This window comes from Caretta caretta, chromosome 21 (assembly GCF_965140235.1).
Source record: "Caretta caretta isolate rCarCar2 chromosome 21, rCarCar1.hap1, whole genome shotgun sequence".
In the NCBI taxonomy this organism is placed as follows: domain Eukaryota; kingdom Metazoa; phylum Chordata; order Testudines; family Cheloniidae; genus Caretta; species Caretta caretta.
Genome location: NC_134226.1, coordinates 18,554,318 through 18,571,416, shown reverse-complemented (window position 1 = coordinate 18,571,416; position 17,099 = coordinate 18,554,318). Strand labels below are relative to the sequence as shown.

The 17,099-nt window shown below is 47.1% G+C and overlaps 1 protein-coding gene across 11 annotated transcripts in view; it reads right to left on the bottom strand.

Annotated features, from left to right (window-relative positions):
• The window catches only part of KLHL12 (kelch like family member 12), a 145,187-nt gene that overhangs the window by 80,790 nt on the left and 47,298 nt on the right, over window positions 1–17,099 (bottom strand). For all 11 annotated transcript variants that reach the window (XR_007353453.2, XR_012665674.1, XR_007353452.2 and 8 more), the window contains one exon: window positions 12,202–12,308. Coding sequence is in view for 6 of the 11 variants with exons in the window: in XM_048826638.2 (XP_048682595.1) it covers window positions 12,202–12,308 (107 nt within the window). In the remaining 5 variants the exon portion in view is untranslated. The remainder of the gene's footprint in view (window positions 1–12,201; window positions 12,309–17,099) is intronic.

Here is a 17,099-nt window from a genome sequence, read left to right as displayed (position 1 = left end):
CCACTAACCCAGGAAGCTATCCTTGCAACAAAACCCGTTGCCAACTGTGTCCACATATCTATTCAGGGGACACCATCATAGGGCCTAATCACATCAGCCACACTATCAGAGGCTCATTCACCTGCACATCTACCAATGTGATATATGCCATCATGTGCCAGCAATGCCCTCTACCATGTACATTGGCCAAACTGGACAGTCTCTACGTAAAAGAATAAATGGACACAAATCAGATGTCAAGAATTAGAACCTTCAAAAACCAGTCGGAGAACACTTCAATCTCTTTGGTCATTTGATTATAGACCCAAAAGGGGCAATTCTTCAACAAAAAAAACTTCAAAAACAGACTCCAACGAGAGATTGCTGAATTGGAATTCATTTGCAAACTGGATACAGTTAACTTAGGCTTGAATAAAGACTGGGAGTGGATGGGTCATTACACAAAGTAAAACTATTTCCCCATGTTTATTCCTCCCCCCCCCCACCACTGTTCCTCACACGTTCTTGTCCACTGCTGGAAATGGCCCACCTTGATTATCACTACAAAAGGTGTTTTCCCCCAGCTCTCCTGCTGGTAATAGCTCACCTTACCTGATCACTCTCGTTACAGTGTGTACAGTAACACCCATTGTTTCATGTTCTCCATGTATATAAATCTTCCCCCTGTATTTTCCACTGAATGCATCCGATGAAGTGAGCTGTAGCTCACGAAAGCTTACGCTCAAATAAATTTGTTAGTCTCTAAGGTGCCACAAGTCCTCCTTTTCTTTTTGCGGATACAGACTAACACGGCTGCTACTCCAAAAACATTCCACGCTAGGTGTGCATACGCCATGTGTGCTGTTGCCAGAGATTTTTTCCTTCGTGGTATCCGATGGGCCAGCTCTAGCATCTTCTGGAGTCACATACATATGACCAGGTATAAAGGGTGCCGCCAGCCCCGCACCCTCTTAGTTTCTTCTTGCATGTAACTCCCACATAGGGATAGAAGTGTGGGTCATGGAATGGCATAAGCAACACATCTCAAAGAACAACAGTTATGGAAGGTTAGTAACTCTTTTTTCTTCGAGTGTTTGCTCATATATCTTCCATGCTATGTGACTCACAAGCAGTACCCCAGGAGGTGGACTCAGAGTTCATGGATTTGCCGAATGCAACATTGCTCTCCCAAAACTGGCATCATCCTGGGCACAGTTAGACCTTGTCTTCAAAAAATACTGTGCAAGTTGGTTTGGACATAAGGGCCTTAATCTCAGACAACCTTCTGGCCGAGGTGACTGTCTCCAGGAAGGCAACCTTCCAGAAGAGAAGTAGTAGGTAGCATGATGCTAACAGCTCAAAGGGGGGCCACAAGCCTCGACAGGACAAGGTTTAAGTCCCATGGGGGAGGGGGTCGATTCGCCAGTCTGAGGATAGAGTCTTTCTAACCCCTTGAGAAACGGGACCATCATTTTGTGCGAGAACATTGATCTGTCATTCACTGGGGGGATGGAATGTTAAGATGGCCACCAAATGAACTTTAATAAACGAGAGACCCAGATCCTGCTGCGTTAGGTGGAGCAAATAGTCCAAGATAGACTGAAGAGAAAATCGAGATGGAAAGGGATCCTGTTCGGAGGCCCAACAAGTGGAACGTTTCCACTTGGTCAAGTAGATAGCTCTGGCCCTGAGGTTGTTGAGGTGGGTTCCCCCCAAGTCTGATGCATCCAAGACTAAAGACACCGATGGCTGTGGGACCATAAAGGGCACCCCCATCATTACCAACCTTGGTTTCTTACACCAGACCTGGGAGGTGAGGACCAGGCTAGGGCTCATAAGTACTGATTCCAAGTGGTATCTGCTAGGGGAGTATACTGATGCTAGCCATATCTGTAGGGGCCTCAGGCACAGTCTTATATATTGAACCACGTAAGTGTAAGCCGCCATGTAACAACAGCTTGAGGCACACTTAAGCTGTCGAGATTTGGTGGGCCATGACCTTGGATATCAGATCTGCCATGGTTTTGAAGTGGGCCTCCAGCAGAAAGGCTCTGGCTTGGGTCAAGTTGAGCACAGCCCCAATACATTCTATTCTCTGAACCCAGACAAGAGTTGACTTCTGCTTGTTTATCAGCAGGCCCAGAGAACTAAAGGGGTTTCAGTTTGTGCTGATATTATCTTGCACTTGAACCTGCGATTGACCTTTGATCAGCTAGTTGTTGGGGTACAGATACACGTGAATACCTTTCTGCCTGAGGAAGGCTGCTAGAACCCTCATACACTTTGTAAAAACCCTTGGGGCTGCTGACAGGCTGAAGGAAAGGGTGATGAATTGGTAGTTGCGATGATCCACTACAAACCTGAGAAATCTTCTGTGGGCACAGAAGATAGAAATGTGAAAGTATGCGTCCTTTAAGTCGAGGACCATGCATACCAATCTCTTGAGTCCAGGGAGGGAATGAAGGAGGCCAGGGAGACCATGCAGAACCTCAGTTTCTTGAGATATCTGTTGAGACGATGCAGGATTCAGGATAGGCTGGAGCCACCCTTGTGCCTTTGAGATTAAGAAACATTGGGAGTAAAACCTCTGCCCTCTCAAGTCTTGAGGAACTTCCTCCACAGCCCCCATATGTAGAAGGGATTGGACCTCCTGGATAAGGAGCTGCTCATCAGAAGAGTCCCTGAAGAGGGATGGAGATGGTGGGTGGGTGGGAAGGGTGGATAAAAACTGAAGGGTATATCTGACTGTCACTGTACTTGGGACCCATCGGTCTAATGTTATGGATGTCCAAGCCAGGCTGAAGAGCAACAGATGGTCCAAAAATAAAAGAGGGTGGCAGATCTGAAATGACAACTAGTGCAGCGCCCTCAGGAACATCTTCAAAAGGCCTGCCAGAGTATCTGAGTCCCCGACTGGGAGGCTGAGGTGGATGGGAGTGGTTGGCACCATTTATAACCTCTGCTTTTTCTTTTGTAGAGCTCCTGTCTTGGAGGTCTGGAGAACTGAGGAGGCTGCTGGGGCATTAAGTGTTTTCTGGAAGCAAATGGAGCATACAGGCCTAAGGATCGTAGGGTGGCCCTCGTGTCAATGATGTCTCGTGTCCTTCTGCCACAAGAAAAGGGAGAAGCCTTCAAATGGGAAGTCCTGGGTTGATTGTTGGACCTTGTGGAGAAGGCCGGAGAACTGGACCCAAGAACAGTGCCTCACGGTGACTGTGGAGGCCATTGTTTGGGCCAGCGAGTCAGCAGCATCCAGAGCCGCCTAGAGAGAGGTCCTGGCCATGTTCTAACCCTCTTCTAGGAGCGCTGCAAACTCCTGTCTTGAATCTTGAGGCAGGGAGTCTTTGAATTTATTCAGGGAGTGCCATAGATTAAAATCATATCTCCCCAGCAAACCTTGCTGATTGGCAATACACAGTTGGTGGCTACCCATGGAATAAACCTTTCTTCTGAAAAGGTCCAGTTTCTTAGCGTCTTTTTGTTTCAGGTAGCTCTCGACTGGCCCTGCCTATCCCGTTTGTTAGCTGCAGACACCACCAGGGACCCAGGGGAAGGATGTGAGTACAGGTAATCGAACCTGCTTGCTGGCACATAATACTTTTTCTCTGCCCTCTTTGAGGTGGGGGCCAGAGAAGAAGTTTGCCACAGGGCCTTGACTGGTCCTATCACTGCCTCACTGATGGGTAGGGCAATTTTGGATAGAACTGCTTCAGCCAGGATATCAATAAAGCTGTGTGATGTCTCTTTGAGCTCCTTGATCTTCAAGCCCAGGCTTCAAGTGACCTGCTTCAGTGGGTCCTGATGGGCCTTAAAATTGTCCTGGGGAAGTAGGCTACTGGGACCCATGACAGCTTCATTTGGGGAGGATGAGAAGAAAGCACTCCTTCCTCCTCCTCCATTATGTCCACTTGTGGCATTTCCTGGACTTCAGAATCAGGGTCAGTACCGGAGTTGGGGTCTGGTGCCGAGCAGAAAGGAGCAGTATCCCGTCTCCTGGAGGCCACCAAGTAGGAACAGTGGGAGACATGCCTTGGTACTGGGGGAAACCCCTAGGGGTTCCAATAGGACCATGGCATTGGCCAGTGATCCACCGCCTAGGTGCCCGCTAGGGGATCAGCAGTGAAGCTCAATGGGGAATAGGCTGGGTATCGATGGTGGGCTTCTGGTGATACACAGGGTTCCCCATAGACTCCGAAGAGGATTCCTCTCGGCAACCATGGTGGAAGGGTATCCACTTCCATATGGTGCTGGTATTCTAGGGACCAGCGGCGTGCCAGGGAGTGTGGGGCTTCCCCCTGGATGGTGCCAAGAAGACACATGACACACCCTGTTCCCTCCTGCTTTCAGACGCTAGAGCTGGTACGTGCCCCAGTGGGGTTGGAGGGACTGGAAGAGAGAGAAAGGTCCCTAGCCTCCTGAAAAGCCTCCAGGGTCGATGGCACCGTCAGTCCATTGGTACCGCGGTGGCTCCCTGGTATCAGAGGAAGGTCCTGGCACCAGACTCAACACCTTTGGCAGAGTCAATGGTGCTGACGTGGGACCGGGGTAGAAGAGCGGCCTGGCATGGGTCTCACTCGCTCTCCCCACTTGTCTCTCTTCTGCACCAGCGAGCGCCCTCTCTCGATGTGCTGCTTTTTGTGCTTCTTCCTTGGCACCAGCAATGGAGAATGGTGTTGGGGGAGTGCTTCGCACCAATGCCAAAGTACTTGGAGCCGAATCGGAGTGGCTCAGCTCTGAGACAGGTCTGAGGGCAGTTTCCATGAGGATAGATTTTAGTCTTATGTTCCGGTCCTTTTTAGTGCAGGGTCTGAAGTCCCAACAAATTTTGCATTTGTCCTTTACATGAGTTTCCCCCAAGCACTTTAAGTCACTCGACTGTAGGTCACACACAGGCATAGGTTTGCCACAAGAAGCACATGGCTTGAAGCCTGGGGACCGAGGCACACCCGGCCCCTGGGGCAAAAAGTCCTTTGACAATAGGAACTATATACGCTATCACAACTTGGAAAAACTAAATGCACTATGTATGAAGAAAGAGTCTGAAATCACTGGGAAGTAACCTTGTCAGGGCAAGAAAGGATCACTCCAGCAACCGTCATGGGCTGAGGAACTGAGAGTGTGTGGGGCCGGCAGTGCCCCTTATATCAGCATATACGCACACGACTCTGGAGGGTGCTAGAGCCAGCCCAATGGATACCACTAAGGGAACAATCTCCGGCAACTGTGCATGTGGCGTGCACACACCTAGCATGAAATGGAGATGAGCAAGTACTTGAAGAAGAAACAAAACCTTCACTAATAAAGTTTGCAGATGACACATGAACTGGGAGAGTGGCAATGAAGAGGACTAGTCATTGATTCAGAGTGATCTGGATTGGTTGGTAAGCTTGGTGCAAGCAAACAATGTGTGTTTTAATACGGCTAAATGCAAACGTATCCATCTAGGAACAAAGAATGTAGGCCATACTTACATGACGGAGGACTCTATACTGGGAAGCAGTGACTCCGAAAAACATTTCGGGGGGGTGGTGGATTATCAGTTGAACATGAGCTCCCACTGTGACGCTGTGGCCAAAAGAGCTAATGCAATCCTTGGATGCATAAACGGGCATCTTGAGTAGGAGAGGTTATTTTACCTCTATATTTGACACTAGTGTGATTGCTGCTGGAGTACAGTGTACAGTTCTGGTGTCCACAAGTCAACAAAGATGTGGATAAATTGAAGAGGGTTCAGAAAAGAGCCACAAAAATGATCAAAGGATTAGAAAACATTCCTTATAATGAGAGACTCGAAGACCTCTACCTATTAAGTTTAACAAACAGAAGGTTAAGGGGTGACTGGATTATAGTCTATAAGTACCTACATGGGGAATATTTAATAAGAGGAGGTTACTCACTTGTGCAGTAACTGACGTTTTTTGAGATGAGTGTCCCTGTGGGTGCTCAACTCCAGCTGTTGGTGCGCCCCTGCACCTTTGCTGGGAGATTTTTACAGCAGTACTCACACGGGCCGCATACATGCAGTGCCTGCCTCGTGCGCCTGTCGTGTCTCAATAGCACACATGCGTGGTCGGGCTCCTTAGTTCCTTCTCTATTATGGAAACCGCTCCAACTCCGAAGTAGAGGGGAGTAGGGTGGGTAGTGGAGCACCCACAGGGACACCCATCTCAAATAACTTCAGTTACTGTACAGGTGATTAACTTCTTCTTCTTCTCCACTGTGGGTGCTCCACTCCAGGTGACTGAAAAGCATTGTCTCTTGAGGTGGTAGGGACTTTGGAACAGGTAAGAAAAGCTGTACATAGCACAGCTCAGCCCATACGAGAATCAGTTAGGGGTCCTTGAATAAGACCATAGTGTTTTGCAAAGATGTGTTCAGAAGCTCAAGTGGCAGCCTTGCAAATATCTGCAAAGCGAATGTTACGTAGGAAAGCCACAGACGTTGACAGGGATCTCGTGGAGTGTGCTCTAATAGAAGTTGGAGGAGTCATGTTGTTCAATTGATAACAAAGGCGAATGCAACCCACTATCCAATTGGAAAGTCTCTGATTAGAGACGGCTGTACCTCTAGAGTGTTCCGCAATTGAAACAAAGCGTTTTGGGGAATTCCTAAAGGGTTTAGTCCTGTCCAAGTAAAAGGACAAAGCTTTGCGCACATCCAGTGTGTGCACTGTTAACTCAAAAGTGTTTGTATGTGGCTTAGGGAAAAAGGTAAGTAAGTTGATAGGTTCACTGATGTGAAAAGCTGAGTGCACCTTGGGAAGAAATCTGGGGTGCAGTTGAAGGGTGACTTTGTCCTTAAAAAAATATAGTGTACGGTGGATCCACCAGGAGTGCTCTGATTTCTCCTGCATGTCTGTCGGAGGTAATTGCCACTAAAAACGCAGTTTTCACGGATAGGTGCAGGAGAGAACACGTTGCTAGCGGTTCAAATGGTTGCTGCATCACGCATGTTAGGACTAAGAGATGGTCTCAAGGTGGAGTGGGTAGCTTAAATGTCTGGGTATAGGGACTGGAGGCCCTTGAGGAACCGCTTTGTGATGGGATGAGCAAAGATAGTAGTTTCCTCAGTCTTGTGGTGTCTAGAGACAAGGGTCACAGTCTACTGAGCCATTTTCATCATAAGTCGGTGAGGGAGGTGAGGAGAAGCTATCCTCCCTTGCACAGTCTCTGTTGTCTCCCAGTCTCACTGATTAATTGGGGGGGTGAGGGTAAAGGGGGGAGCCCGGGCCTGGGCCCGCCCTCTACTCCAGGCTCCAGCCCAGGGACCCTAATAGTATCAACTATGGTAGCTGACCTTTTAGAAACATGATGTACTATTCCCTGGGCTACTTCCCCCACAGCAGCCCTCACTTCCTCAAGCTCCCCTTTACTCTTACCTCAGGGCCTCCTTCCTTGTGCCTGATATGGTGTGTACTGCTCAGCCTCTCCAACAGCGCAACTTCCTCCCACAGCTCCTGACATGCACACCCACCTGACTGACTGGGAGGCTTTTAACTAGTTTCAGCCAGCCCCTGATTGGCTTCAGGTGTCCCAATCAACCGAGCATTCTCCCTGCCTTCTGGAAAGTTCTTAATTGGCCCCAGGTGTCTTAATTGACCTGGAGCACCTGCCATTTAACTTATCCTCGTACCAGGGATTTGTTTAGCCTGGAGCTAATATATCTATCTCCCACTACTTTTCTATAGCCATCTGGCCTTGCCCCATCACATTCCTCATTGAAGAACCAGTGAGGAGCTATGCTTTGAGGTGTAGGCAGGGGTGGTGTAGTCGACTGCTTTGCTGTGATAATAGGTTTGGAAGAAGGGGCAGCAGAATCAGCGGACAAATGGACATCCTGGTAAGAAAAGTGTACCACGCCTGCCTGGGCCACTTAGCGGCTATTAGTATGACCCTGGCACAGTCTGTCTGTATTTTGAGCCACACTGTGTAGAAGTGGCATCGAGGGGAATGCATACAGTAATTTGCCACTCCATTGGATCATGAACGCGTCCCCTAAGGAGTGTTTCCCTAGGCCTGCTCTGGAGCGGGATTCCAGATACTTGGTTTTGCAGTTGCAAAAACGTCCAGTTTCGGGTAGCCCCATATTTTGAATATGTTGTGTAAGATGATCTTGTTTATCTCTCATAAGTGTTCTAGGGGAAATGCTCTGCTGAGCTCATCCATGGTAGTGTTTAAAGAACCGGATAGGTAAGAAGCTGAAATCTGGATATTGAGTTGGATATTGAGCTTCACAGCTTCGGTGCAAAGAGAGTGGGATCGAGCTCCCTCTTGTCTCTCTATAAAAAACATGCAGGCGATGTTGTCAGTCATGATCCTGATGTTTTGGTTTTTGATGAAGGGGGAGGAATTGGAGGCAAGCGTTGCACACTGCTCGGAGTTCTGGAAGGTTTATGTGTAAAGAAGCTTCGGTAGGGGACCAAAGTCCCTCAGTGGTATGATACCCTATGTGTGCTCCCCAGCCAGTGAGGGGTGTGTCTATAGTAATTATAATGAAGGGGGAGTCCTGTAGGAATGAGACTCCGGATCAGAGATTGTGTGGAAGGGTCCATCATATGAGTGAGTCCTTGACTTTGGTAGGGATAGACAGAAGTCTGTTTAGACCGTGTACGTTTGGCCTGTAGACAGTGGTCATCCAGCCGTGGAAGCACCGCATGTAGAGGCGTGTTTCTCTGACCACAGAAGTACAAGAGGCCATATGGCCCAGAAGTTGCAGGCAGTCACAGGCAGTGACCTGAGGGCTGTTCCGCAACTTGGCGATCAGATTTCTTATGGTGTTGAATCTGTCGAGTGGGAGAGATGTGAGTTCCGTTAATGAATCGAGGTGTGCACCTATGAACTCCAGTTGTTGGGTAGGAATCAATGTGGCCGGGCCATGCCTGGCTGTTTGGGGAGGCACAGCCTCCCCTAACTGGCCCTCCACACAATTTCAGAAACCCGATGTGGCCCTCAGGCCAAAAAGTTTGCCCGTCCCTGTTCTAGTCGATGGTGTATGGATGCCTAGGGACCTGAATGTCGCTCTGGAATCCTTCATGGTATGCAACACTTTGTTGGTCTTTGTGGCAAATAATTTGTCTCCATCGAAGGGGAGATCTTCCACAGGTATTCTGAATCTCATGTGGGAAAGAAGATGTAAACCATGAGGCTCAACGCATCACGACTGCTGTCGCAGAGCCCCTCAGAACTACAGGTTTGAATTGTTGTCTCTTGTCCTCAAGAATATCGGTAATAAAGTCCATGAGTTTCCTGTCGTTTCTGTGGTAACATTTGGCCAATAGGGCCATGTAATTAGCCACCCTGAATTGTAGTGTGCATGACACACACTTTCTGACTGAGTAGGTCCAACCTTTTACTGTCTTTGTCAAAAGGGGTGAACAGGAGATGCTGTTTGTTCCTTTGGTTAGCTGCTTCAACTACCAGCAAATTGGGTGCTCAGTGTATGAAAAGGAACTCCGAGCCCTTGGAAGGGACATAGTATTTCCGGTCTGCTCACTTGCAGGTAGGGGTTATAGTGGCTGGTGTTTGCTAGATATTCTTGGCAGGGTCCATAATGGCTCCATTAATAGGAGGGCAATCTTAGATGCACTGGAAGGTTGCAGGATGTTGGGCAGCTCACGCTGATTTTTGGGTACTTCCTCCAGGGTAATCTTAAATTCATTAGCCACTCTTTCGAAGAGATCCTGAGAATAAGAAAAATCATCCGCTGTTGTTGGAGGTGGGGATGACAGGTTAATGCTGTTTGGAAAGGTGTCAGAAGCCTCTTCTTCTGCATGCAGCACTGCAGGCTGTTCCCGTAGTTCAGTCACAGATGTATGCACATGTTCAAGAGGAGATGTGGTGTCACCTCTTCTGGGGCTGTGTCGGTCACCATGGTGTTTCCTGTATGATCCCCAGGGGCCCCAGTAACGCCACTGTCTGGGGAATGGCACGGGTGGTCCCATCCATGGGTGTGCATACCAGGGTGGTAGGTCCTTGGAGTATGAAGACCTTGAATCTCCTGTGTCCCCTGCTGACTGGGGTCTGGAGTTGGGAGGAATGGTATGGTGAAAAACCTCCCTGAACATCGGCATCCTCATAACTAGAGAAGTGAGAGGGAATAGGAGATAGCTGTCGGGGCCGTGTTGAGAGGTCTGGTGAAGGATCAGTATCAAGCAGGGGGGATTGTAGGGTCGGTAACACCAGTAAAACCCCTGAATGAACCAACTGCGGTGCTGCAGTGTTTGCAGCCAGTGCATTCTGTTAGCTGCAATTGCGGTGTCTTGGGGTTGGGTGGTGCCGAATGCCACTGTGCCATAGAGGCAGGCGTAGGGACGTGAGGTGCCAGTGCCACAGTAGCAACCACACTAGGCTGTGACACAAGCAGGCTCAGTTGAGGCAGCACTGGGTCTTTCACGGTGCTGCATGAGAAGAGGCAACTTTAAGCCTGAAGCCTTGGTGTGCCTCAGAAGCAGCCGGGGTACGTGCGGTGCCAGAGGTGCCCGGCGCTTCATATGTGCTGAGCCGTGGAGTGGTTGGCACTGAGGAGACAGACCCGCTCGAAGATCGTTTGGGAAGCGGTAAGTCTTTGTGAGGCGAGGCACGTGGTCAGTTTTTTGCTGTTTTTTTAATCTTTTGCTGACCTAGGAGGGCTTTGTCTCGATGAGGAAACTGCACCCGGGTCGGAGGCAGGTCCGAGGGACTTCTCCATTAATATTAGCTTGAGCCTGAGGTCTCTGTCTTTTCGTGCCCTAGCTTTTAATTTACTACAGTGGATACATTTCCGGGGGACGTTGGACTCCCCCAAGCAGCCAACACATTGAGAGTGGCCATCTGAAATAGGGATGGCGTCTCTGCATGCAGTGCAGCACGTAAAACCTTGTGAGCCAGTCATATTATGAACTAACTGACAAGAAAAACAGGAAGGAAGAAAAAACTGGATTTTTTTTTGGTTAGTTTTTTTTTTGAGGGACTGGGAAAGGAAAAATAAAACTTATCTAACTAAATACATGGTAAAAATGTGTAAAACTAACTAGACTAGCTAAAAGCAAAGAAGTTTTTCAGTGACTGCTGAGCTCCGTCTCAGGCTGGGGATGGTAGAGAAGGAATTGAGGAGACCGGCCGCGCACGCATGCTATTGAGACATGGCAGGTGCGTGAGGCAGGCACCGTGCATGCATGGCCTATGCGAGTACTGCTGTAAAAATCTCTGAGCGAAGGCGCACCCACAGGGACACTCATCTCGAAGAAGAACGGGCTCTTCAATCTAGTAGAGAAAGGTAAAACACAATCCAATGGCTGAAAGTTGAAACTAGAGAAAATTTAGACTGAAAACAAGGTGTAAATGTTTGACTGCAAGAGTAATTAACCATTGGAACAACTTACTGAGTATTATGGTGGATTCTCCATCACTGACCATTTTAAAATCAAGATTGGATGTTTTCCTAAAAGATCTGCTCTAGGAATTATTTTGGGGCAGATCTACAGCAGTGGTTCCTTCTGGCTTTGATATCTATTGATCTATGAAGTAAGACATTTTTCTCAACGTATATTTCCTGAGATAATATTTTAATTAATCTTTCCAAAAAACCTGATATGTCTATGTTATCAATATTAAGACTAACGACCATCAATTAGTGGCATCTTTTCTCCACAGATCTTACTGTGCTCTACCAACTTCACTCATTTATTATACACTGTTTATACAATAGCATCATTTCACCACTGAAATACAGCGTCCTCTGGATAGAACTTGGCAGCTGTTTAACAGCTAATAGCAACACTACACAACAGCTTAGGAGAGGAAATGGAGAATACTGAATCTAACTTCAGTCGTAATTTAAGGAGGTAGATTACAGTCATCCAAGCTGGAATCTGGCCAGAACACAGAAACTCATACAAACCCTTGCAAAAAGTTTCAGGGGAATTTTTAACCGCCATAAGAGCTTGGGATCTAAATTTAGTATCTCACCTAAAAGAGCCCTTAGTACTGAGTTGGGGCACCGGTGCACATCTCAGTCAAGCAGAGGAAGCATGCTAAATCATTAACATTTCTGGCAACATCTAAATCTCAGCAGTCCCTCTGAACATAAAGCTCCAATTCTAAGCGGAAGAGAATGGACAGTCCGTAAGGGGAACACTAAGCAATTATCCCTTATCAGAATGTTTAGACCTATCAGTATTTTGATCCATTACATTTGCAGGACCCACTCATGGTGAAAAATGTAGTAAAGCAGATGATTCCTTACTGGCAAGAAACTCCACTCCTGAGTCTTTGGGTCATATTTTTCCACCACGTCAATAGGTGACTGCTGACTGCCAAAGCCTCCAATCACTAGCAGAACCTCGTTAGCCCCTGTAGAAAAAAAGACCAGAGTCAAGTTAATTCCTCTGCCACCAAAGGGTCACCTTTAAAGAAGCTTTTGGATCCATCCTGGAGGGATGGTCTGTGCCAGGAATGATGGGGCACAGCTGCCTCTTTAACTGAATATTGCTGTCACTGCTCTGTCTCCCTCCCCGCTCCAGACAGACAATATTCAGCCTTCCCCACACCTCAAAGCGGCTGGTGGACGGTGCATGCTCCTCCTAGCTTATTCTCACAAGAATTGTTCTCCTTTCTCATCATCTAAGCTACCCCTCAGATGCAGGCCAGAGAGAGCACCCTCCCTCATTCACCATTTCACTGTGAATGCCCTATACCCTCCTCATGCAACCACAGTTGCTGCTGTACCTATCTAGCTACCCCACTGAAGCACAGTGGGAGACCTATCCTGAAGGAAGGAAGCAAGTCAGCTACAAAATATTCATAATTAAAGGTAGAAGGGATGATTTGGGGGAAGAACTATTTTCTGAAAATATTAAAATCCAAATAAAGTAATTTTCAAGTGACCATGAAGTTAATTGTGTTGAATATTTCTCCTATAAAGGAAAGAAAAGAATTCAGTGCCCTTTTTGCTTCTTTATCATGCATAAGGAAGGCCTGAAAGGATTTTTCCTGCCTGTTCTGTTTAGCTTAGAAATATCAAGAATATCACGTTTCCTCTTCCATTTTTTCTGGAGGTCTCTTGGAGGCCCAGACTACTGGAATGGGAGCCTGTTAAGCCCCTACTTAAAGGGGAGCAGTGCTGGATCTTTAACAAGGAAGCTTATTTTCTCTCCAATGTTTGTCAGGAGTTTAAGTAAATAAATACATCAAAGAACAGTGTAATCGTTTCAAAATATGTTCCCCCACTCAGTTGCCCAGTTTCACCTCCTTGCTACTCATAAGATCATCATCCTACTACTTCCCCAGTTTTCCATAATACTGCCAAGTAAAACAGGAATAGCCAAGCCCTGAAAAGAAAAAATCCTAAATATTCTGCCTAATCCTTCCTTCTACATCAAAGAGAAGGAAAAAAAAAATCAAACTATTTCTTTCCTTTGCAGTCACCTTAAAACTATGTAAACAAGCAAATGATTTTGAACTATGTATTATATCCCAAAGCTCCACAGAGCTCTATCTCGTTTCTGTCTGATTTTCGTTTTTGTTGCCCTCCGCTGGACTCTCTCCAATTTTTCCACATCCTTCTTGTCGTGTGGGGCCCAAAACTGGACACAGTACTCCAGATGAGGCCTCACCAATGTCGAATAGAGCGGCACGATCACGTCATAGAATCACAGAGTCATAGAATCATAGAACATTAGAGTTGGAAGAGACCTCAGGAAGTCATCTAGTCCAAAGCCCTTCTCAAAGCAGGACCAACCCCAACTAAATCATCCCAGCCATGGCTTTGTCAAGCCAGGCCTTAAAAACCTCTAAGGATGGAGATTCCACCACCTCCCTAGGTAACCATTCCAGTGCTTCACCACCCTCCTAGTGAAATAGTGTTTCCTAATATCCAACCTAGAACTCCCCCACTGAAACTTGAGACCATTGCTTGTTGTTCTGTCATCTGCCACCACTGAAAACAGCCTCGCTCCATCCTCTTTGGAACCCCCTTCAAGTAGTTGAAGGCTGCTATCAAATCCCCCCTCATTCTTCTCTTCCACAGACTAAATAAGCCCAGTCCCCTCAGCCTCTCCTCACAAGTCATGTGCCCCAGCCCCCTAATAATTTTCGTTGCCCTCCACTGCATTCTCTCCAATTTGTCCACATCCTTTCTGTAGTGGAGGGCCCAAAACTGGACACGATACTCCAGATGTGGCCTCACCAGTGCCGAATAGATCGGAATAATCCCTTCCCTCCATCTCCTAGCAATGCTCCTACTAATGCAGCCCAATATGCCATTAGCCTTCTTGGCAACAAGGGCACAGTGTTGACTCATATCCAGCTTCTCGTCCACTGTAATCCCCAGGTCCTTTTCTGCAGAACTGCAGCTTAGCCAGTCAGTCCCCAGCCTGTAGCAGTGCATGGGATTCTTCCGTCCTAAGTGCAGGACTCTGCACTTGTCCTTGTTGAACCTCATCAGATTTCTTTTGGCCCAATCCTCCAATTTGTCTAGGTCACTCTGGACCCTATCCTTCCCTCCAACGTATCTACTTCTACTTCTCCCCCCATCTTAGTGTCATCTGCAAACTTTCTGAGGGTGCAATCCATCCCATCATCCAGATCATTAATGAAGATATTGAACAAACCTGACCCCTGGAGCACTCCGCTTGATACCAGCTGCCAACTAGACATCGCGCCATTGATCACTATCCATTGAGCCCGATGATCTAGCCAGCTTTCTATCCACCTTATAGTCCATTCATCCAAGCCATACTTTTTTAACTTGCTGGCAAGAATACTGTGGGAGACCATATCAAAAACTTTGCTAAAGTCAAGGTATATCACGTCCATATCCGCAGAGCCAGTTATCTCATCATAGAAGGCAATCAGGTTAGTCAGGCATGACTTGCCCTTGGTGAATCCATGTTAACTGTTCCTGATCACCTTTCTCTCCTCCAAGTGCTTCAAAATGGATTCCTCGAGGACCTGCTCCATGATGTTTCCGGGGATTGAAGTTCCCCAGAATCTCCTTCTTCCCTTTTTAAAAGATTTGCACTACATTTGCCTTTTTCCAATTGTCCAGGACCTCTCCAATTGCCACAAGTTTTCAAAGATAATGGCCAATGGCTCTGCAATCACATCAGCCAACTCCCTCAGCATCCTCGGATACATTAGATCTGTACCCATGGACTTGTGCATGTCCAGCTTTTCTAAATAGTCCTTCACCTGTTCTTTCACTTCTGAGGGCTGCTCACCTCCTCCCCATACTGTGCTGCCCAGTGCAGCAATCTGGGAGCTGACCTTGTCTGTGAAGACCGAGGCAAAAATAAAGCATTGAGTACTTCAGCTTTTTCCACAGCATCTGTCACTAGGTTGCCTCTCCCATTCAGTGAGGGTCCCACACTTTCCCTGGCCACCTTCTTGTTGCTAACATACCTGTAGAAACCCTTCTTGTTACCCTTCATATCCCTTGCTAGCTGCAATTCCAATTGTGCTTTGGCCTTCCTGATTACACCCCTGTATGCTCGAGTAATATTTTTATACTCCTCCCTAGTCATCTGTCCAAGTTTCCAGTTTTTGTAAGCTTCCTTTCTGTGTTTAAGCTCCCTGAAGATTTGTCTGTTAAGTCAAGCTGGTTGCCCGCCATATTTGCTATTCTTTCTGCACATCAGAACACAAGGACACATTTTCTGTCCTTCTGATATATTTGTATCCTGGTATTCCTGTGTCCCACTGATTATCCTCATTCCACCAAGTTTCTCTGATGCCTATTGTATCAATATCCTCATTTAATATGAGGCACTCTAGTTCACCCTTATTATTATTTAGACTTCTAGCATTTGTATATAAGCACTTAAAAAAAATTGTCACTTTTTAGCTGTCTGCCTTACATGATGTAATTGAATGGGAACCTTATGACTGTTTCTCATCAGATCCCACCCGCATTTTATCATCTTCCATCCTCTTCTCCTTACTAGGACGTAGCGAATCTCCAGTAATAGATCCTCCCCTAAGGGATGTCTCTGTCCGAACCATGCGCTCTTCCGCACCTGTCCGCTTTCCCCCAGCCCTTAGTTTAAAAACTGCTTTTTAATTATGATCTTTTTAAGTCTAATTTTAATTTTAGCAATCTGGTTCCATTTTGGTTTAGGTGGAGCCTATCCTTCCTGTATAGGCTCCCCTTTCCCAATGGTGCCCCAGTTCCTAATACATCTAAACCCCTCCTCCATATACCATCATCTCATCCATGCATTGAGACCCTGCAGTTCTGTCTGTGCATGGAACTGGAAGCATTTCAGAGAATACTATCTTGGAGGTCCTGGACTTCACTCTCTTACCTAGCAGCCTAAATTTGGCCTCCAGGACCTCTCTCCTATCCTTCTCTATGTCATTGGTACCTACATGTAATACGACCACCGGCTCCCCCCAGCACTACACATAAGTCTATCTAGATGTGTCAAGAGATCCACAACCTTCACACCAGGCATGCAAGTCACCATGTGGTTCTTCCGGTCATCACAAACCCAGCTATCTATGTTTCTAATGACTGAATCCCACATAACCATTACCTGTCTCTTCTTAATAACTGGAGTTCCCTCCCATGGAGAGGTCCTCGGTGGAAGAGGATACCATGACATCATCCAGAAGGAGGGTCCCAACTATGGGATCATTTCTTTCTGCTCCAGTTGGATGTTCTCCTTCCCTGAGACTTTTATCCTCCTCAACCATGCTAACCCACCAGTCAGTGCTTGTTTCTCAGGCCCAGAAGCAGCACTCCACCGTCTTCAGCTGCTCTGTGAATGCCACCAACAACCAGGAATTCTTTTTCGCTATGTCCCTCAGCTATATCCCCGGTTGTTATGATACTTCTCGTGGGTCTGCAAATACAGGAGAATCAACTGTCCTGTATTTGCAATGTTCATGAGAATAGTGCAGAGCTCTGTGGGCACCATGCTCCTGTCAGAGATGGTGACACCGAAAAGTGTTGCATGTGTTTGTGACTTTTTTTTTTTTAATTATGGATATGGATGGCATTATGGGATGGAGACGGTTGCATGCTGAGAACATAAGTCCCTGGCTGAGTCATTTCTATTCCACAACATACTGCAAAAATTTCCCAAAAGTTATCCCAGTCTGTCACATACTGGACAGTGGTATGTGGCACACTGGGATAACTTC